Here is a 21,900-nt window from a genome sequence, read left to right on the forward strand (position 1 = left end):
TAGACACAAGCCTAGAAAGGATTTCATAGCAAGATATGGGGGAAAGTTTAGCTGCAACATGTAACTAAACATCTCTCTCTTCTTCCCCCTCAGTCTTCTCCAGGGATGGCCCGGAAGCAGGACAAGCCTCTGCCCGCCCCTCCCCCCCCGCAGAGGGACCCCCCGCCCCCTCCGCCCCCTGAGCGCCCCCCCCCTATCCCACCGGATGGACGTCTGTCCTGGCTCCCGCACCACCTCCCCTCCTCCTCCTCCCCCTCCATCACAGGTCAGCCCTCCGACCCCCAGCTGCCCCACGACTCCTGGTGTCCCAGAGACAGCCCCCTGGCTGATCCTCACAGGGACGGGGCCGAGCGCTCCCCCCAGCTGGCCCGCACGGCCCCTTCACACCTCAATGGAAGACCCGTCAGCTACCACTCGACGGAGGCTGGTGGTGGGAGGCCACACACTAGGATGGACGGCCTTGCTGACAGCAGGGTTAGTGAGGGTTAGGGTTATGGTTTAGCACAGTGGTCTCACTTCATGAGACTCACAATGTGTGACAAAGTCAATAGGAGAGCCACTTTTACTGCAAAGTGTCAAAAGTTACATTCAGTCATAAATAGCATGTCTGTCTGCTTATCAATCTGTCATCCCCGAACCAGTCAAATTTGTAACAGACTTGTAATTGTAACAGACACATTTTGTGACAAAAAAGCAGGATCACCTTAATCCTGAGATGAGCATGCATTTCCTTTACTTTCTTCATGTTGTATTTGTTGCTTATATACGAACTGACTCAGTCCGTATAATACTATATATATAAACTGGAAATAACCCCCCCCCGCGCTGCCCATTCTGCTCATCTAGATGGTGTAACAAGAACTGGAGCGTAAGTGACATTGGCATTCAGATCTATGGAGAAGACACATGTAAATAGGATGACAAATATAATAATATAATATCTGAGATCTATTTTTGACATGTTAAACAGTGCGCTCCACCACCACCATCCAAATACCAAATGAGAAAAGAATATTCTATATTATTATACCATATAGTATACATAAAATATTTTATATGTTTGTGTGCATATATACTTTGTGTACAGTACATGCATGAGAGAAAAATGCATATTTATACGTTAATATATAATTTCACAACATAATCCACACTTGGTAAAGCACAGATATACCATTTCATAAATGTATATGGATAAAATAGGAGTGGACACTGAAAATACAAAACTGGACACCAAACTACAAAATTCTTCCACATAGTAAACTCAAGTTGGAGGCTTATCTCTGTGTGTGTGTGCCGCCTCAATGTGCTCAGTAATTAGGGTTCCTCCGGTAGGAGGGAACCTATTGTTATTGGCCGGGTTTCCCAGATTTGTTAAGAAGCTCTTAACGCTAAGAGCTTCTTAAGAGTGTTCTAAGAGCGTTCTAGAACGCTCCTAGGAAGTTCTTGGCGTTAAGAGCTTCTTAACGAATCTGGGAAACCCGGCCATTGTTGGTATTCTTATTATAATTTTTCTTCTCCTTGCGCCCCAATATCTCAAAAAGTCCCCGGTTATACATTTTCTAATTTGGCACATTGATTCTACATCCAAGTGGGTACCCCACACCAAATATGGGCCACATCAGACCACAGGCCACGCCCAAAAGTCAAATTTTCAAGTGATGGCATTTCCACCCCATTGCTCCAATTCTTCTGAAACTTGGTGTGCATGCCTCATGCACAAAAAAGCCTCAAGGACCCATAAGGTCTGCCATGATGGATTTTCCTGTACAGTGATAATTTTGGAAAACATTCAAAATTCCTCTTCTCTTGAACCAAAGGTCTAATTGACTTGAAATTTTGTACAGATATGTATCATTGACATATTTAAAAATTTTACTTAAGACAATTGAATCAAGTACAAAATGTCTGAAAGTGGTGCATTTATGTAAATGGACACATTGCCTCAATATGTTTGTCACTGAATCAAATGTATTTTTGAAGGATGGTTCAAACCTAATAGGCTTCAAGGTGACCCGTCCTTGAAGTACCATGCAAAGTTTTACCTTGATATGTCAAAATATGACTGAATTACAGCTGTTTGAACTTGGACCAAATCTGACTATGCTCGCCATTGGAGAAACAGCTTTTTTCATTACCTAGTTATTGAACTTTGTGTAGTCCATGCCTGGGAATGGCTCAATTGGGTGAGATGTTGTGCTGGTAAGCAAAGGGTTTTAGGTTCAAAACCAGTCAGAGGCATAGTTTTTTATTTTTTATTGTGACAAAACGGTTTCTAGTCTTCCGATAAATCCTCCGGTTGTAAAACATAGCAATGCGTGTTTATTTGAGCCCATCACAACACTCCAATCATCTGTTTAGCGACACTGTGTAAACCACTGCAAAACAAGCCAGGTTCACCACAGTAGCTAGCTACTTGTAGTCTACACATGGTAGAGATAACGCTAATGGTTATCTCTAATGAAGTAGATTGATTGTTCAGGTGGATCCCTTGTCTGTCGCACAAATTCATTTCAGTAAGCTAAGCCAAGACACATCCCCACTGATGCTAGGCATGATTTGAAATTCCCTTCCATGACAAGTTATGGCACTCCAAACAACCTTTAAAAAAAACTATAAGTAAGTTATTCTTTACAGCAGCAACCCAGTCATCCCGTTTCAACTTTGGCCGAATCTAACAACGCTTACCACATGAGAAACAGCATACTTTTTAATACAGTTACTGAACATGAAACTATTCAACACTGAGAATAGCTCAATGGGCTGGGATGGGGACCTGTAAAGTATAAGGTAGTAGGTTGGAATCCAGCCATTATCTTTTGGCCTGTCATCATTTTGATTATCTGTTTAGTTAAACAGGATGACATCATTCTGAAATACCATGCACAATTTCATGCAATTTCACCTTGAAATGTCAACCGTTTATTAACCTTTGTCCCAAAGCTGACCAAAGCTAATACTATGCCCTTTCTATTCATATAATTTCAACAGTTGGTATGTAGCAGAGAGGATAGAGAGACTGACTTGTAACCTTATGCTTATGAGTTCAAATCCCCATTCCCAGTTGTTGGCCAAACATGAAGTAGTTTTGCTCTTTTGTTGTCCAACTCTCGATCTTCTACAGTGTACATGTTTATAATATTTTGTGGAGGAACCCACATCGCTGCTTGCAGCTATATTTATTAGGGCTGTGAAATGATAAAAAAAAATTATCAAATTAATCACAGGTTTCTGTGGATTAATCATGATTAATTACATATTACCGATTTTCAGATTTTTTGTCATTAGTGTGCGTCTTTGATTTTACGCTACCTTGATGCTCGAGTCACCCGTTGCCACTCGCAAAACTTTGGTGAACCTCTCGTCCTCAACAATATTAATCGGTCTACAGCATTTTGCAATACATTTGGCAACTGTGCTAGTCACCTTGTCACAGGCAGACTTAATGAGGGCCCTACGCTGTTCAGTGAGGGTGGTTTGAGGGTGGTGGTTAGACGCTCTTATCCAGAGCGATAACGTCTTCCCGCAGAGTGTGCATATCACTTTGGTTTTATTGGATGTTCCGTCTTAGTTTTTTGGGAACACGAACTTCTCATCCAGAAGTTGCAGATTGGGTGGAATTGTGGGTATATAACGTTAAACGCGTAAAAAAATCAAAATAATGAATTAATCCTGTAACTTAATCATAACGCGTTAACGTGTTATTTTTCACAGCCCTAATATTTATGGATTATTTTTGCTTTGGGATTAACCCTAATCTCTACTATGGAAAACATCTGCCTTTCACGTTCCCTCACACCACCCCTCCCCCTCCAAACCCTTCTCTCACCTGAATTCCAGCAGGGCTCACCTTGCTGATGTGGCTCGCCACATTTCTCTACAGCTGTGACTGGGTAGTGTAATTCCTAAACACCTACCCCAATAGCACAGTACTTAAATCATCATGAGTCATATGGAAGCCTGTAAAGCCAAGCCTCTTTAGAGAGCGCTCTATCCAAGAGGTCAAGGTCAAATCCATTTCACTGTCCTCCCTTTCTCCATTTGTTGGAAGTTCCGGTCGTAAGGTATTAGGAACCCAAAACTGGGGTGGCTTTCAAATGACATTGAGCGTGAAACCTTGGAGTTTGAGAAAATGAGACTACTGAGCCATGATGTACAGGGTCTGTTTGTGATAAGCATACCAGTGAATTAACCTCAACCCCCTACTGACCAGATTTATACACCTCTCAGGTGGCCATAGAGAACGCCAGAAAAATGACATCTCTGTGTGTGTGGTGAGGTAGATGCTGGGTACAGAGCTAAAACTAGTTTCTACGCTTTGGGAAACTACAACTTCTGCCTAGGACGATAACGGTTTGGTTAAAAATAATGGTTGGGCAAGTCAGTCATTTGTTACGGCCGTCTCTTTTGATTTGATTCAGTGTCGTGATCAGTAAAGTTAGTATTAATCTTGCTTAACTAAGATATAAAAAGAGTTATATTCTAATAATAGTGTGTGTGTGTTCACAGCCCTACACAAATGGCCTCCAGGTCACCGACGAGTATGATGTCCCTCCTCTCAGGCATTCTCCTCCCCCACCTGCCCTCGCCAATAGCCACAAGTGAGTCTCTACTACACAAACACACACACTCATACACGCACACACACATATATACACACACATATACATACTCATAGCCAAACACCTAGCCACAACCAATAGCCACAAGTGAGTCTATGCTACTACACACACATACACGCCTTGTTTGGACATGTGTGGCCATGATGTCACACTACACAGCTCTGGAGGGGCTCTACACACACACACACACTCACAGGCACAACTTTTCATTTACCCACGCACAGGAAATGTCCAAACAGGAAGCAGGATATGACGGGCCATCCTGCAGGCCACATCGAAAGCTGTTTTGTTTGTTTGCCCTTAAGGCTAGTGTCTGCCACACACACACACACACATACACCAGGACTACATTTGTAGGTTGGATACAGATCCTCCTCCAGGATGGAAGTGTTTGCCAGATATTCCAGCATCGACCATGCCATACACCATCCTTCCATATGAGTGATGTAGAATCGACATGTAGATGTTTAAGATTGATAACATCCACTCGGCTTCCTCCCCCCAGCCCTACCCCCCCACCCACACACACACAATTCCATGATATAGTTGTCTCTACACATGGTCTTGCCCCTATACGGATGCCTCGGGGGCGAGGGTGGCTCTGAATGCTCTGTGCATCTGAAACCCTTTTATCCGCCCAGAGAGATTAGATTAGGAGCGTCCAGCATTGTCCAGCGGCTGATGTGTACCGCCAGCAGTCGATAGTGGAAGGGAGGGAGAGAGGCAGGAAGGGAAGGTAGAAAGGGAGGGAGGGAGTGAGAGAAAGAGAAAAGGGAGGGATAGAGGAAAGGAGGGAGGGAGTATGCAGGAGGAGACGAGGGGTGAGGTCCCCACAACTTGCTTTCTTCTACCCCCCCCCCCTTCCTTCACATCTGCTCCCTGCCTAGACCAGACTGGTCTGTCCGGAGTACACTGGCTCCTTTGTTATCGGGACCACACGCATACACACACACATGCAGATACGAATGCTTGAGACAGTTTTTGCCTGACCTGTTGTCCTGTCTTCTTTTCTCTCTTTAACAAAGAGAACTTTATTAGTACCCGGGTGAGGAATTACACCACACTTTTTTTAGGATTATTTAGACCATGACAAGTTACATTGTGACAAGTAATGTAGAATATTATTTGGATCTGCTCTCTAGTTGACATTGTGGGTATTCTTCTTCTTTAGCAGAAGGTTTATTATTAAATTATTATAATGAATAAGTATTATTTCATTATCATGAGATAGTGGCGAGAGATCCATTTGATAATGTGAGAACGCAGTTGTTAAGTGGATAACATGTGAAATTTGAGGTTGTGCGTCAAAACATTGTGTTTTTTTATGCCCATTGTTTGACTACAAATGGTTCCTGATGTATGTATCAATGTTGACTAAACTTTGTAGTGTAATCCTTCTCCCTCCTCCTTCCCTCCCTTTCCCTCCCTCACTCCTTCCCAGACACCTCAACCCTTTCATCTACCCTGGCCTGGATAGGCAGAGAGGGCCGGGCGAGTGTTCTGAGGATAAGTATCACATCCCTTCGTCCAGCCTGTGCCTGGCCCAGCCTCCTGTCTGCATATCCGTCCGCATTCCCAGCAGGTACGCCCAGCCACCCTAAACTCTTATCCTTACCCTAAAGCACACCATCCATCATGCATAGGATGTAGAAAGCATGATCTGACAGGTAAACAGAATAGATAGCGTGTGTGATATCAAGCTGCAATGAACAAGTCATCCTCTTACTTTTTGGGATTGCAGTCATTTCTACACTGAGCTTTATATTCTGTTTGGCAGGTTCATGGAACACAACTAAACTACACATAAAAATAACTGTCTCTTCAGGTGTTTCTTCGTCCCTGTGAGACTCTTTTAAATGCCCGTCAAATAGCAAAAGTACAAATCTCTCCTCCTGTTCGTTATTTTGGTCATTTCCATTCAGTAATGTTTTTGTCCTCAGGAATCTTGAGACCAGCTCTGCAGAGCCCTCGACAGAGGAGAGGAAACCCAAGCCCCCTGAGCATGGTAAGGCTGAACGCTCAGCTGTCACCTCAGCCAACCCTGGGATTCACCTCCCCCGCAGTTCTGTACCCTACTGATCACATGTAAACCACCAGCCATGCAGTACTGTACCCTACTGATCACATGTAAACCACCAGCCATGCAGTACTGTACCCTACTGATCACATGTAAACCACCAGCCACGCAGTACTGTACCCTACTGATCACATATAAACCTCTAGCACTTCACCACACTATAGTATGTGATCAGGGAGCCCTCTGCCAGTCCCCCTTTTCCCGGTCGCTGTAGCCTTCCCCTGTGTCCCTCAGGTGCTCATTTTGAGCAGGGCCCATTTCAATCAGGGGCGCCCCGCCCCACCCTCTCCTGCCCCTTCCATAACCGGACGCCCTCAGACTACGACATCCTGCTCCCTCCTCAAGGTACAGTAGCAATGACCTGACCCTCACGTTTACCCTGCCTCGATCCATCTGCCTTCTAAAAACCTTCTCCGTAGTATGAGGTCCAGAGCACTCTGCAACAGGTTTTCATCAACAATGTCTGCATTCATCTTTCCCTCAATCCTGACTAGTCTCCCAGTTCCTGCTGCTGAAAAACACCCCCACAGCACGATGCTGCCACCACCATGCTTTACTGTAGGGATGGTATTGGCCAGGTGATTACCAGTGCCTGGTTTCCTTCAGACATGATGAGTGGCATTCAGGCCAAAGAGTTCAATCTTTGAAGAACTCTAGGAAGAGTCCTGGTGGTTCCAAACTTCTTCCATTTACGGATGATGGAGGCCACTGATGGGGACTAGGGATGGGCATAATTAATCGACGATCGATTATCGATCATTAAGAATTTTGTCCATGACATTATTTGTTCATCGATAAAACTAATGCGTGTTCCGTTGCGTAGTGTGAGCCTTAAAGGAATGCAATGGATTTCGGATTTAAACATTTTACCAAACGAAGCCAATGTTTGGAATAAAAAACGCCACAAGCCTACTCAGTTACCAGCGAGTTTCCATGTAGATCAAAAGTAAACATGGAGAGGTCACGGGGAAGTGTAGCGTGAGACCATTTTGACTTAAAAATTGCTTTGTTCACTGCCAACACTGCAAAGCTGAGTATAAATACAACTCCTCCACGACTCAAATGATGTACCACTTGAAGAACGTACATCTGATCCTGGTTAGTGGCGGTGCATACTGCTCTCGGTGTTAGCAGGGAGGAGCTGCGATGCACAAGGAGCAGAGAAAATTATCCAACGGATCTGCAAGTCCATTGAGATGGATATGCTACCCTTATGTATTATTAAGGGCAAAGGTTTTTATGAAGCTTTGTTAATTAGCCGGAAAAAACGAGGGTCAGTTGTGTTTGAGCACCTGTGTTACAAGCCGACTGGTTTTCAAGACAACTGGTTTCCCAGCTGTGCGTGCACCTATCAGTCCGCCTCTATCGCCAGATTCGTCACAAATTCACTAACATATTACTGGCGATTTTCACGTCGGATCTCATATTTGCTGCGGCAAATATGAAAGTAGGCTAATAGGCTACGTGCGCACTACATTAGGCTACCATTTGCGACAAAATAAATGGAGACAAAATAAAACATTTGCAGGCTCGCATGAAGTGGGATTCGATCCCACTAGAGCAAAATTACGTACACACGTACTTCCGTTGACTTACACCGCGTGCCATGTGAGCAATATGATACGTACTTGTCAACTACGTTCGCCTTCACAGGTAACATTTTGATTTGGCTTCTTCTGAATCAACTGGTTCCCATAGACACTACCCGAATGTAGGCTACTAATCACGTATTTCGGGTTTGTTCCGAGGCAATAGCCGTATTTACCACGACATCAAAGCTCCTTCTGACACCACATATTAAAAATTCATACGAAGAACGTCGCTGCCAACCCAGACAATACGATCAAAATAAGCGTAACACAACATGGAAACATTCGTTTCCTATGCGATTTGTGTAGCCTATGGCTGAGTGTTTCTTCGCTATATCTTTTGAAATCAATTCATTTCACAATTGAATATTCTGAACAAATGTAGTGAGCGCTACATTACAGCCAAGCACACCATAATAAATGGAAGCTAAGAAAATAAAAGATTCGAGTTGGATTCGATCCCACGAGCAAAAACAATTGCATCATTACAAACTATTGCATTATACCGTGAGCCACTACGCACATGTCTGAATCGGTCACAAATTCATTTAGAGTTGTCTCAAGGCAATAGCCATATTAACCACGGTATCACAGACACTTAGGCTAATGACACCACATATTGCGAAGTAATACTTAAATCGTCGCTGCATGATATAGAAACGTGGGCACAGACATGATCATACTTCTGATAATCATGGCAAGGTAACCCTAACAGGTAACCAGCTGTTTTGGGTGAACTCCAGTAGCCTAACCCCAAAAGATAGGTGGTTAATATGGCTATTGCCTTGAGACAACTCCAAATACGTAATGAATAACCTACATTCGGGTGGTGTCTACGGTAGGCTAACTAGTTGATTCAGAAGAACCAAAACAACATGTTGCCTGAAGGCCAACGTACTTAAATTAAATTAAATTTGTGACCGTTCTCGCATGTGCTTTAGTGGCTCACGGTATAATGTAATTGTTTGTAATGATGCAGGTGTTTTTACTCGTGGGATCGAATCCAACTCGATACTTTTATTTTCTTAGCTTCCATTTATTATGGTGTGCTTGGCTGTAATGTAGCGCTCACTACATTTGTTCAGAATATTCAATTATGAAATGAATTGATTTCAAAAGATATAGCGAAGAAACACTCAGCCATAGGCTACACAAATCGCATAGGAAACGAATGTTTCCATGTTGTGTTACGCTTATTTTGATCGTATTGTCTGGGTTAGCAGCGACGTTCTTCGTATGAATTTTTAATATGTGGTGTCAGAAGGAGCTTTGATGTCGTGGTAAATACGGCTATTACCTCGGAACAAACCCGAAATACGTGATTAGTAGCCTACATTCGGGTAGTGTCTATGGGAACCAGTTGATTCAGAAGAAGCCAAATCAAAATGTTACCTGTGAAGGCGAACGTAGTTGACAAGTACGTATCATATTGCTCACATGGCACGCGGTGTAAGTCAACGGAAGTACGTGTGTACGTAATTTTGCTCTAGTGGGATCGAATCCCACTTCATGCGAGCCTGCAAATGTTTTATTTTGTCTCCATTTATTTTGTCGCAAATGGTAGCCTAATGTAGTGCGCACGTAGCCTATTAGCCTACTTTCATATTTGCCGCAGCAAATATGAGATCCGACTTGAAAATCGCCAGTAATATGTTTGTGAATTTGTGACGAATCTGGCGATAGAGGCAGGCTGATAGGTGCACGCACAGCTGGGAACTACTTCTATTTTGTTCAAATCTTCCCCAGAATTGACACACATTATCATCAGACCAACCCTAACAGAAGTCATCAAAGGATATTCGATTTTCAAAACAGTTTGTCCAGTACAATCAAAATCGCCAACAAAGCAACCAAACAGGAAGTTGGGTCATATCTCAGCTAATCTTTGAGAAATCAACACCAAACTTAATATGACTCGGAACCCTCTTCTGAGGCTGTCCAATTAATTTGGTGTCATGTGATCTCTGGGCGTGGCCGCAGGAAGCAAAAATGTGTTTTGGCCAATAACTGTTGATTTGTTTGCTTTTATTAAGTGATTCCTTTGTCTCTTGATATGTTGGGACATCCCGTATGTGATAGATGATAACTTGTGATAATAGCCGAATTGATCCGGCCGCCATTTTGAATTAATTGAAAAACGTTTTTTCTTTGCTCCTCCTACACATGTTGTCCAATCTTCACCAAATTTGGCAGAGAGTATCTTCAGACCAAGCCTCACAAAGGGCTTCACATGATTTTTTGATTTTCAGAACCGTTTGCCCGGTACAGGCAGTCAAAATGTGCCATTAAGCCAGCCAACAGGAAGTTGGGTCGTATCTCAGCAAATCTTTGATGGATTCACACCAAACTTGCTGCATGCACTCAGAACCCTGTTCTGAGGATTTCTAAAGTGTTTTATGGGTCATTTGACTGCTTGGCCACCACATTGCTGCTTGCAGCTATATTTATTATTCTTTTTGCCCCCCTAAAACTTTGTTAATATTTGGACTACATAGACAACCTAGGTGTCAAACGTTTCGTCTTGGTAGCGTTTGAGTTGCTTGTATTGGGATTTACGTTCCGTTGCCCGTTTTACGTAGAAATTAAGTTTTTGTGGCAAAAAGTGAAGCTAATGGTGGCTAACTTGCTAGCCACTGTCACTGACGCCACTAACGTCACTAATGTCACTAAAACTCGCGTGACTATCTCCAGTAGACAGACAAGGGATCCACCTGAACAATCAAATAACTTCATTAGAGATAACCATTAGCGTTATGTTTACAATGCGTAGACTACAAGTAGCTAGCTACTTTGGTGAACCTGGCTTGTTTTGCAGTGGTTTACACAGTCTCGCTAAACAGATGATTGGAGTGTTGTGATGGGCTCAAATAAACACGCATTGCTATGTTTTACAACCGGAGGATTTATCGGAAAACTAGAAACCGTTTTGTCACAATAAAAATAAAAAACTATGCCTCTGACTGGTTTTGAACCTAAAATCCTTTGCTTACCAGCACAACATCTCAGCCAATTGAGCCATTCTCAGTTATGGATTACACAAAGTTCAATAACTCGTTAATGAAAAAAGCTGTTTTTCCAATGGCGAGCATTGTCAGATTTGGTCCAAGTTCAAACAGCTGTAATTCAGTCAAATTGTTAATGGTACTTCAGAGTGATGTCATCTTGAACCCAATAAGGTTTGAAAACCATCAGTCAAAATGATATTTGATTTATTGACACAAATATATTGAGGCAATGTGTACATTTACATAAATACACCCATTTCAGACATTTTGTATGACATTTCTCATTCCATTTCACCCTATATAAAAATACACCTGCCCGTATCTCAATCCATGCCATTTACCTCCCTCCCAGCGCAAGTCACGCCAAAGCAGAAATGCTGTAGCGGACGCATGAGGTTTAGATGACGACCACAAATTGCCTCTCACAGTCAAAACACATTGCTCACAACACTGTTTCCAGAATTTCTCAAAGATGGCTTGAAGACCGCTTTCCAGAACCAACTTATGATCAAGAATAGCCTCATTGGCTAAAGGTTTATGGCACAGCCCATGATCAACTCCTTGCGGACATTGATGTACAATAGCCGACTCTCACTTCCCATTAAACCACACAAAATGCACTCTCAGGGTGACCAACAAGATTATTTTAACTAACAAACAACAATATTAAAAAACATCTAACTGAATGAACGCAACAACTGAAAACCCTTGCATAGCTGTTGTAACCAAACTATTTTCCACAAGTTTTGGCATTTTTTGACATGCCACACTGCATGCTGGGTACCCAAGAGCGCTGACGCTGATGATCTAGCTGTGCTCCGACTGCGTGATATGACGAGGTGCTAGTGATGCGCTAAGGTCTCAGAGTCTCCTGAAATGGAACACGTCTTTCTGCCTTGAAGCTGCGTGCGCATCATCATCAAGACCCCATGTATATGGCAAGATAACATTCAAGCTAACAATTTCTCCAAATATGACTGCAGCTTTGTATACCATATGTACTGTGTTATGGTTGTTTGAGTTAAACAACTTGCTTAATGAATTCAATGGCTGTTAAATGTCAAATCCTCCACATTTGTAAAAGAGAGAGTTCCAATCAAATCTGAATTATTTTGAAACCTAAAGGTTTAAAAGACAACCTTTGCCTAAACTGACATGCACCAACTCAGAGAACTGAGTGTCAACATCCATTCACATCTACCTTTAGTCTCTATTTTTTACTCTACACTTAAAGCATAACTATGTTTAACTTAATGTCTGCACCTCTCTGTCACCAACTGTTTCTGGAGTGGGGGGTGGGGGCTTCACAGGGTTTCTACAGGTGTAAACAAGTTAAATTTAAGACTTTTTAAGACCTTTTAATACCCCTTACAATTGAAATTAAAGACCAAATTTACGATGGAAATACAGATCAAAAGTAGAAATATACAGTAATCTTCCCAAACACTGATGTCTGTTCAATATGGTAAAATGACAACAATCGGTTGAGTTTAAGAACATTGACTAAATGTGTGTAATGCGAAAGGATAACACAAAAATGGAGTTGCTGTTATATTTTTATTACACAATGGTGGAGCAGAAACTAGCAATTCCATGAATCCCATGGAAACAAAGGCAAATGTGTAAGATGTACTGATGTGGAGCACAAATCATCCAAGAAGAAGTACTTCTTTTAAGTGGTTTTTATTCACATGATTAATCATTGGATTCAAGTCAAAAGTCTATTACTTGAACTGGTTTCATTACTTAAGACACTAAAAGTCAGTAGCTTGGCATGCTGGGACATGGAAAGGATTAAACATTTAGACTTTCATCAAAGTAAAAAATGCTGGTTTGTCCTTTTTCATCAATGTCCTCAAAAAAGCAGTCTGCAGAGCTACTGTGTCTGTGGGGTGACTGTCTCTGGAGGGGCAAGCAGGGCCTGCATGCAGGGGCAAGCAGGGCCTGCAGGCAGGGGCAAGCAGGGCCTGCAGGCAGGGGCAAGCAGGGCCAGCAGGCAGTCAGTCAGGGCAGGCCAGCTGGATGAAGTTGTCCTGGGGTCAGGGCTGAAGAGAATCTGTCCTGATCCTGCATCTGTCCAGCTAGAGGGGGGTAGTCCAGCAAGGGATCAGTTTTTCTCTCAGCATCCTCTGTTGAACTCTGTTGAGCAGGCCTCTGCATGACCCTCCAGACCTGTAAAAGTGAAGAAATGATCTATGGAGTAGGTAGGTTTTTGATAAAACCGGAAATAGCGGAAAATCTATATAACCGGATATTGACGTCATAGTTGAACTCGGCTTGATCCAGGGAATCCAATGGTACCTCATTTGTGAAAATCGGTCATACGGTTCAAAAGTTGCGTGTGTAAACACAAGTCCAACTTTGACCCGTTGGTGGCGCTAGAGTGGTCTAATGGGAGACATGAAACTTGGTAAGTTGGACCAGGGGACTGTCCTTAATGAGTGTGCTAAGTTTCTAAACAAGTTATCAAAGGGTTCTAGGGGCTGCCATTGACTTCCATGGTACAAGAATAATAAAACTAACAATAACAATAGGAATCCTAATAATACTAACAATTACAATAGGTGCCTCGCAGCTTCGCTGCTTGGCCCCTAATAATAATAATACCAACAATTACAAAAGGGTCCTCCTGACGGAGTGTTATGGAAGAATTTGAGTGGCACTGTGTAGATCTGAATAGTCAAGGGATATGGTTTTAATACAATTTATTTAGATTATACAATTTTAATATGATTAAACAAAGCTTTGTTGATCAGTCATTAACGAAGGAGGGTGCCATCCACACAGATCGTTCGTAAGAGTGATCCAGACAATGAGGAAAGGTCCTCCTTTTATGAACAGATACCAGATGTAAATAATCAATCAATACAGCGGTCACCACGATTGGTCAGTATTGGTCAGTGACCTATTAAGACAATAGAAACCCCCAGGTCAGCATTCCATGTCCTTGATGAAAAAATGCCATCACACGGAGGAACCCTAATAATTTTCAAGTACATCACAGGTTACATTTTTTTGATCCATCTCTTTCTAATTATTCATGTCTATGAAAATCTATTATGCATTGCACATTGAATCTTTTCTTCTTTGTTACTGAAGCTGTAACCTTAATTACTGCCAAAACATTCTGAAGCCCTATACTCTTATACTAATAATTATCAATTGGAGTATTAATGGAAAAAAAACTAAAAAGCTACTTGAGAATTTGAAAGTTATACTGTCAAACTGACTGAAGAACGAAATAACAACATGAAATAATGAAGATAGTGTGGCTCATTGACTAGTCAATTCCCATGATGCAAGGCGGCAAATAGTGTTACAATTTGCTGATAAGTTTGCCGTTTGTTCGAAATACAAATGTAACTTCATGAATTTTGGTTGGTTTACCATTGTAACCATGAGTTAAATGACTGTTACGTTTCATTAGAATAGCTGAATTCAATAATTGATGCCAGTGCAGTTAGTAGCTTCTTTCAGAATCTGCAGTGTAACTTTGTGAGGGCCCCCGTTCTCGCCATGTGATGCACCTTAACATTTTAATTTATTAGTAAGTCAAAGTAAAATTAAATGTATTAAGTTTACTCCTTGAGGTACTTGGATTAATTGAAAGTGCACTTGAAAGTATTGCAAAGTTTACTTTGAGGCTCTTTAGGAAGTATACTTCATGAACTGAAAGTGCACTACACAGGTTACTTTAGAGTATTCCAAGGTATACTTTTAACCCTTGTGTTCTCCTCGGATCATTCTGACCCATCAGTCATTGTGACCCACCCGTCGTTTGCGACAACTTTACCGCATACAAAAACAAAGTGAAGCATTTTCTTTTAACCGTTGGGCTGTCTCAGACCCCCCACATTGCGAAAGTTAAAAAAAATATATTTTTATTTGCTTTTGTATTGGGTAAAATTGGGTAAACACAGCAATAGTTCGTTATGAACCTTTGGGTCATGTGACCCGAAGGCAGCACAAGGGTTAAGTACTTTAGGAAGTATACTTTATGAACTGAAAGTGCAATACAGAGGTTACTTTACAGTATTCAAAATTAAACCTTGAAATACACTATAAGTGTACTTTAAAGTGTACTAAATGACCTAAAAAGTGGGCCAATTCAGTTTACTTAGTACAAAAATAGTATATAAATAAGTACACTGCTAGTATACTTTAAGTAACATGATCATAGTATACTTTTTACACTAAGTATACTTACAAAATAAACTTGAAGTATACTTCTTTTTTGTAAGGGTAGCTCAGCTAGCTCAGCTAGATTAGCTGCTATCCTGTTTACAACAATATAAAAGTCTATAAGTTATCATACAAATACAAACGCTAAAATACATGTTTTGTACTGCTGTAGTAGGCTCTTATTACTCACTGTCTAATGTAACAATGAAAATCTCTGAGGGCTGCAGGAGTCTCCTGAGTCTTCTCCAACAATAAAAACAAATGGTCTTCTTGTGCGTCGAAGCAAGCTTGCGCGTGTGTCAAGGGGCTCTGGCCTCTTGTGTGTGTGAGAATGTGGAGCACACACACAAGGGGCGCACAGGAGCAGGGGAGAGAGGATTTGGGGAAACAGCCCTAGAAATTAGCCAAGCATGCATATTTTAAATATTCACAATAAATCTATTTTTCTTACATTGAACTATTTTTCAGATTTGTGGGGGTGGCCGTTATAGGTTCTAGAGGCTTTTTTGTTCCTCATGAGAAATGAGGCATATGTAATTAATTTCAGAATTTTGGGACAAATGGGATGCAAATGGCATCACTTTGAAAATGGACAATTGGGGGGTGGCTGTAGCGCCACCTATGGATAATGGTGGGTCATGTGTGGTGTGGTAGTTACTCAAGGCCTATACTATCAATGTTTCAGGATTTGGATAACTTTTTACCATTACATTCAAAATCGGAAATGCAATACCTTCAAGATCCACAAGGCCTTTGCTAAAGACTTAGGAATGAGTGGGGGCTTGGTCAGCCCACACTCTCCTGAAATGTTGCGTTAGCGTCTTGCCAAGCCCGCGCGTGTGTCAAGGGAAGGCTGAGTGTGTGAGAATTTGGAGCACGCACGGGCAGGAGCAGGGGACACATTTAATTGTAAATTTCCCTAGAAATTAGCCAAGCATGCACGTTTCAAATATTCACCAAAAATCTACTTTTCATCTTACAGTCAACTTTTTCTCAGATTTGTGTACTGAACATTCTCAGGTGTCTTCATATGAACTTGTGATAGTATCAGAGTATCCGTTTTTGACCGGTGGATGTGTAAAGCATTATTTTAGCGTTAGTGATCAATTCAATTTGCTTTATTTCAATCATTTTTTAAGATATTAAGTTAATTTTTCACATGGGAACATGGTGTAGTGTCTTCCACCGATATACCAAGTTTGGTGTTGATTTCTCAAAGATTTGCTGAGATTTGACCCAACTTCCTGTTTTGTTCCTTTGTTGAAGATTTTGATTGGCTGTAACGAACAAATGGTTTTGAAAATCAAAAATCCCTTCAAAGTTCATAGTGAGGGTTGCTGTGACGATGATGTGTGCCAATTCTGGGGAAGATTTGACAAAAATTGGAGGAGAAGCGAAAAAAAACGATTACCGATTGCCTGTTGGCTATAAACAAATCGAAGTGAGTGATAACTTTCTTAAATTAAATGAAGACAAAACCGAAGTCCTATTATGTGGCCCCAAATCCAAAAGAGAGATGATTACTAAGAATCTAGGAGGCTTAACCCCCTGTCTTAAACCAGAGGTGACGAGTCTCGGTGTAATCCTGGACTTAGATTTGAATTTCAACTCTCACATAAATAAAGTGACCAAAACAGCTTTCTTTTACCTGAGGAATATAGCAAAGGTACTCATAAACCAAAATGATGCAGAGAAATTAATTCAAGCTTTTATATCCAGCCGGCTGGACTACTGTAACACACTTTTCACTGGTCTTCCCAAGAAAACCACTGAAAGACTACAGCTCATTCAAAATTCTGCAGCTAGATTATTAACCAAAACTAAAAGGAGAGAACACATTAGTCCTGTCCTAGCTACTTCACACTGGCTCCCTGTCACTTTCAGAATTGACTTTAAGGTCCTTTTCCTCACATACAAAGCTCTACACCAGGGGTGTCCAAATTCGGCCCTCGAGGGCCGCTGTCCTGCATGTTTTAGATATTTCCCTGCTCCAACACACCTGATTCAATTAAATGGGTTGTTATAACGACCGTTCATTAAAATTAAGGTGAGCTGGATCAGGGAAACATCTACAACATGCAGGACAGCGGCCCTCGAGGACCGGATTTGGACACCCCTGCTCTACACGGACAAGGACCTAGCTACATTGCTAACTCCCTTATAAACTACACACCAGCTAGAACGATGCGATCATCAAATGCAGGCCTTTTAGAGGTCACCCGAATCAGTCATAAGAAGATTGGTCATTCGGCCTTTGCTAATTACGCCCCAAAACTATGGAACAAATTACCCATAAATATTAGGGAAGCAAACACGCTAGACATTTTTAAAAGACAGCTTAAAACCTACCTTTTTACCAAAGTATTTAAGTAATTTTATCTCAGAAGGGTTGTACCACTTTTTTTTGTTATATCATTGTTGCTATTTTAATTATTACTTTTATCACTTGTATAATAGTTTTTATTGTTTTTATTGATTTTGAGCTACAATTTTTGTATGAAATGTGCTATATAAATAAAGTCTTACGTACTTACTACCGGAGGAACCCTGATAATAATACCAATAATTACAATAGGGTTCCTCCTGACAGAGGAATCCTAAATATTACTACCACAGCACCAGCACTCACAAGTTCCACAGAGGCACACCTCAGTGCTGCCTTCAGAAAGGAGCACAGTGGCTCAAACATTGGTGCCATGCAAAATGTGTTTGTCTCCCCCTGGAGGTGAACTACTGCTTGTGTGAATTTGTCCAATCCCAGCATGTTCTCAGTCCTCTTGCTGTCTGTATTGTGTTACAGCAGTGGAAGACCCATTCAACCAGCAGCCTCCATCACAACCTCCTCCTCCCCCTCCGCCAGCCAGGCACAGCTTCATAGACCTTCCCTCCTCCTCCTCCCCCTCCCCAGCCATGTTGCGCCCCCCCAGGCCTGCCTCTGGACATGACCACTTTCTGTTAACCCCTGGTGAGCTGGCTGACAACAACATAAGCAGTGTTTTGATCCTTTTCATGGAGGTACTTTACAAGACTTACTTACTTACTCCAAATACATATCAGCAGGGTATGGAAGGAGCCAAGTGTGATGTGAAGTGTAGGTTATATGGGAGATGTGACCTGCTGTAACCGAGTTAAATTGGTAAAAAAAAACTAACTCCTCACCCAGTATATATACCGCACCATTGAAGAGCTAGGTTTTTCGGTGGTGTGGCTGGTTAAAGCGTGTTTATAAAGGTTGTGGTGGAGTTTGTAAATCAGTGGACCCCAGTACGGGTGAGATTGGGAGGAAGCCACACTGACGAGCAATGCAACTACACTTGTTACACAGACTGTGGTACAATCGTTGTTTCAGAATCATCTGGATGTTTTTTTTCCCACATTCTTTTTTTCACCAAAATCATGTTTCAGACACGGTGTTGGACATGCTGAGCGGTGCATCACCCCTCCCCCCAGTGAGGAGGGACAACTGTAAGGCCTTCTCCAGGGTGGTGCAGGACTACGACCAGCTGCCCTCCACTCCAGGTACAACACACCCAGCCTTCCTCTGTCTGGAACACTAGTGTTAACACAGCTTTTGGAATGATTTCCTTTTTTCTGTGAAGAAGGATGGAGCTTCACGTTTTTACACCCCAGACTACAGTTTAGGTTGATGACAAATCATTCTCTCTATAACATATAAATATTCATATGATTATCCATGAAGTTTAAGATTTATTGCTTTCCAGTAATTCTTTAGCACATTTGCCTTCAAGTTTTCACCTTGAAGTGAACTCCTCCTTCCCCCCTTTTGCTTTTCACGACAGACTGTTCGCAGGCACCCGCCCGCCCTCCAAAGCCATTCCCTCGGAATCCTCCCCCGGATATAAGGAAACACCATGGGCTGGACACCGCCAGTGAGAGTGTGGACGGCAAGATTGCCAAGCTGATGGGCGAGGGATACTCATTCGAGGACGTGAAGCGGGCTCTGATGATAGCCCAGAACAAAGTGGACGTGGCGCGCAACATCCTGCGAGAGTTTGCCCTGGTGGCCCCCAGACTCAACCTGTAGCTCTACCAAATGTAGAGATGGAGAGAGAGTGACTAAGGGGGCCAGGGGGTGCGCAAAAGCATGCAAAGGTGTGCAAAGAGACAGTGCCTCTGGGAGTGCTAAAACCCACAGAAGGGCTGCTTCTCCTCCACATCCTCACCATGGAGATGATCTGGGAGAATCTGACAAAATCTGACGAAGTTATGTGTGTTGTGAAAAAACGTTTGTGTCATGGAAGACACACAAAATGATCTTGAAAAGAACGGACTCCTATCAGGGTGGGTGGAACAGGGACCATGATGGGGTGGGGTCAATAGGGATGGGGTGTTGGGAAGTTGGTTGCCTGTGAATAATGTTAATCAAACCTGGGATGAAAAAAGAAAAAAAAAACTTGCATTGTTTACGGCTGGTGAGCTTGCCAGTGCTGGCCTCTGGTGTCTTCAGTGCTTGTCACCCGCCCCCACTCCCCCAACACACAACCCCATCCCCAGATATACATCGAAAAAGCAGAATCACACCAGTAAAATTTAACCTGTTTATACTATTTTTTTTAACCTTTTTGTTGCTCATTCCAGCTACAGAGCCATGTTGACCTAAACCATTGTCATGCTTACAGTCCTTTCCTCTCTCCCACATGCCTGTCTCCTCACTGCATCTCATCTCTCGTCCATTCCATCTGTCCATCTCTTGCTCTTTGTTCCTCTGAGATATACAGCGGCAGAGCCCTGTCTGGATCAGGAGTTCTAGAAACCTGATTGCCTTGGGCCAGGCTCTCTTGTCTCCCTTCATTAGTTGGGGTCTACGCTGAGAGGTGGTGGAGGAGGAGGAGACGGGGAACAGAAAGGGGAAGCAAAGTAGGTGGAGGTGCAGAGAGACCGGGAGGGGAGTGCTGCTTTATAGACGTCACGCAGGTTCAGGGTCAGAAGGCCCAGTCTCTTCGAGATGCTATTAGCGGCTTTCCTGTCAGAGTTCTGTCTCTCAGTCTCTCTTTCACCCTCCATCCTTTTGTCCAACAGAATCTCTGAATGTACAGTTGGAGAGGGTGGAAACAAACCCTAGGCTTTTAGTCAGTCCTCGTGTCACTGGACCACAGGCTAGACACACACACACACTCTCTTCCTTGAAGGAAGACAACCAAGGTTGAATGTATTTTTTCCATATGAGAGCTGTACCTAACATATCCAGTGAGACCTTGTGACAAGTTTTGTCCATGGCCCAAACCATCATTAGTACATGTTTATGCTCTTTCCAGATTAGATAAGAAATTTGACCCTGACCTCCACTGTTACTCTGTCACCCGAACCCCCGTTTTTTATAGTGCCAAAAGGAAGAGACGGATGCCTTAGAGCCAAAACCACAGAGTAGACTGGTTCTACTTATGGGTGGTATGTGTGTGTGTTGGGATCAGGGGTACAGAGGTCAAGTTGTTTAAAATCCTGGGAGACCTGCTCTTGTTTCTCTAAACTTCTGAGGGCACTTATTATTACTCAGCGTCTGCCAGAATATCGTTATGAACCATCTTTGTCTTTTCCAGCTGCTTAGCGTCCTTTATGCTCATGAACACCTGAGGCTTACTGTGGACACCATAATGGATTATAGGTAAGACATACGCTTAACTATGCTGCTTCCCCCCATTTCAAGTCCAGGTACAAGTCCCTGTGTTACTTGAGCCACAAGCATAATTTGTAGCATGACTACAAAGTAATTGCAAAGAATATTAGTTCCAGTACCATGAAGTGAAAACTAGGGTGAAGTTGCTTAGAATTGTTCTCTGGGATACACAGTCTTGTATCTGATCTTTAAAAGGTAGACTAGGTAAGGAACAGTGGGGCTATTGTGTTTTCCAACCAAGATAATTCAAACATTGACAAATTGCCATTGTGTCCACATCAACCTTAGAATTAAAAATTGCTTTGCAAGATGTCGGGAGGTCAGGTAACTCTACCCTGGACCACTGGGAGCTTGAATGAAAGTGCTCTTAAAAAGAAGGCCTTTACACACAAAACTACATTTTGTTTCCAGTCAACTGTTTTTCATAAATGTTTAACTTGAAGCTTAATTTTGCACTGGTTTATATAGATGTTTTTTTCTTTTCAATCTTGAAGATGGAATCCAATTTAAAATGTATGAATCTGGCCTATTCATCAGGTAGTAGAGGCCTTAGTTAAGTCACAAGGGGATATGAACTTGTTCCTGTATTATTTTCTTTCCAGAGATTTCATTAGATTGAAATGCAGCACAGAAATTTGTACAGAATAGTGATGTGCAATTAATTTATATTTTATAAAACACCTTTTTATCATTTCCATTGTTCAGTAAATAATATAAACAGTAATTTGTTCTTCTTTTTTTATGTTTTATAAAAGCCAGTATTAACATGAAACTGTGTGCATGTCTGTTATTT

The 21,900-nt window shown here is 42.2% G+C and overlaps 1 protein-coding gene across 5 annotated transcripts in view; it reads left to right on the forward strand.

Annotated features, from left to right (window-relative positions):
- The window catches only part of cblb (Cbl proto-oncogene B, E3 ubiquitin protein ligase), a 111,814-nt gene extending 89,935 nt beyond the window's left edge, over positions 1 to 21,879 (forward strand). For 4 of the 5 annotated variants that reach the window (XM_084698106.1, XM_084698108.1, XM_084698105.1 and 1 more), the window contains 8 exons: positions 94 to 474; positions 4,507 to 4,598; positions 6,061 to 6,201; positions 6,560 to 6,624; positions 6,931 to 7,041; positions 18,273 to 18,437; positions 18,878 to 18,991; positions 19,273 to 21,879. In XM_084698106.1, the coding sequence (XP_084554232.1) occupies positions 94 to 474; positions 4,507 to 4,598; positions 6,061 to 6,201; positions 6,560 to 6,624; positions 6,931 to 7,041; positions 18,273 to 18,437; positions 18,878 to 18,991; positions 19,273 to 19,517 (1,314 nt within the window). In that variant the 3' untranslated portion in view covers positions 19,518 to 21,879. The remainder of the gene's footprint in view (positions 1 to 93; positions 475 to 4,506; positions 4,599 to 6,060; positions 6,202 to 6,559; positions 6,625 to 6,930; positions 7,042 to 18,272; positions 18,438 to 18,877; positions 18,992 to 19,272) is intronic. The other variant, XM_084698109.1, reaches the window with a different exon arrangement.
- Positions 21,880 to 21,900: the final 21 nt, after the last annotated feature.

The sequence above is a fragment of the Hypomesus nipponensis genome, chromosome 5, assembly GCF_054491055.1.
Source record: "Hypomesus nipponensis isolate SF chromosome 5, ASM5449105v1, whole genome shotgun sequence".
Lineage (NCBI taxonomy): Eukaryota > Metazoa > Chordata > Actinopteri > Osmeriformes > Osmeridae > Hypomesus > Hypomesus nipponensis.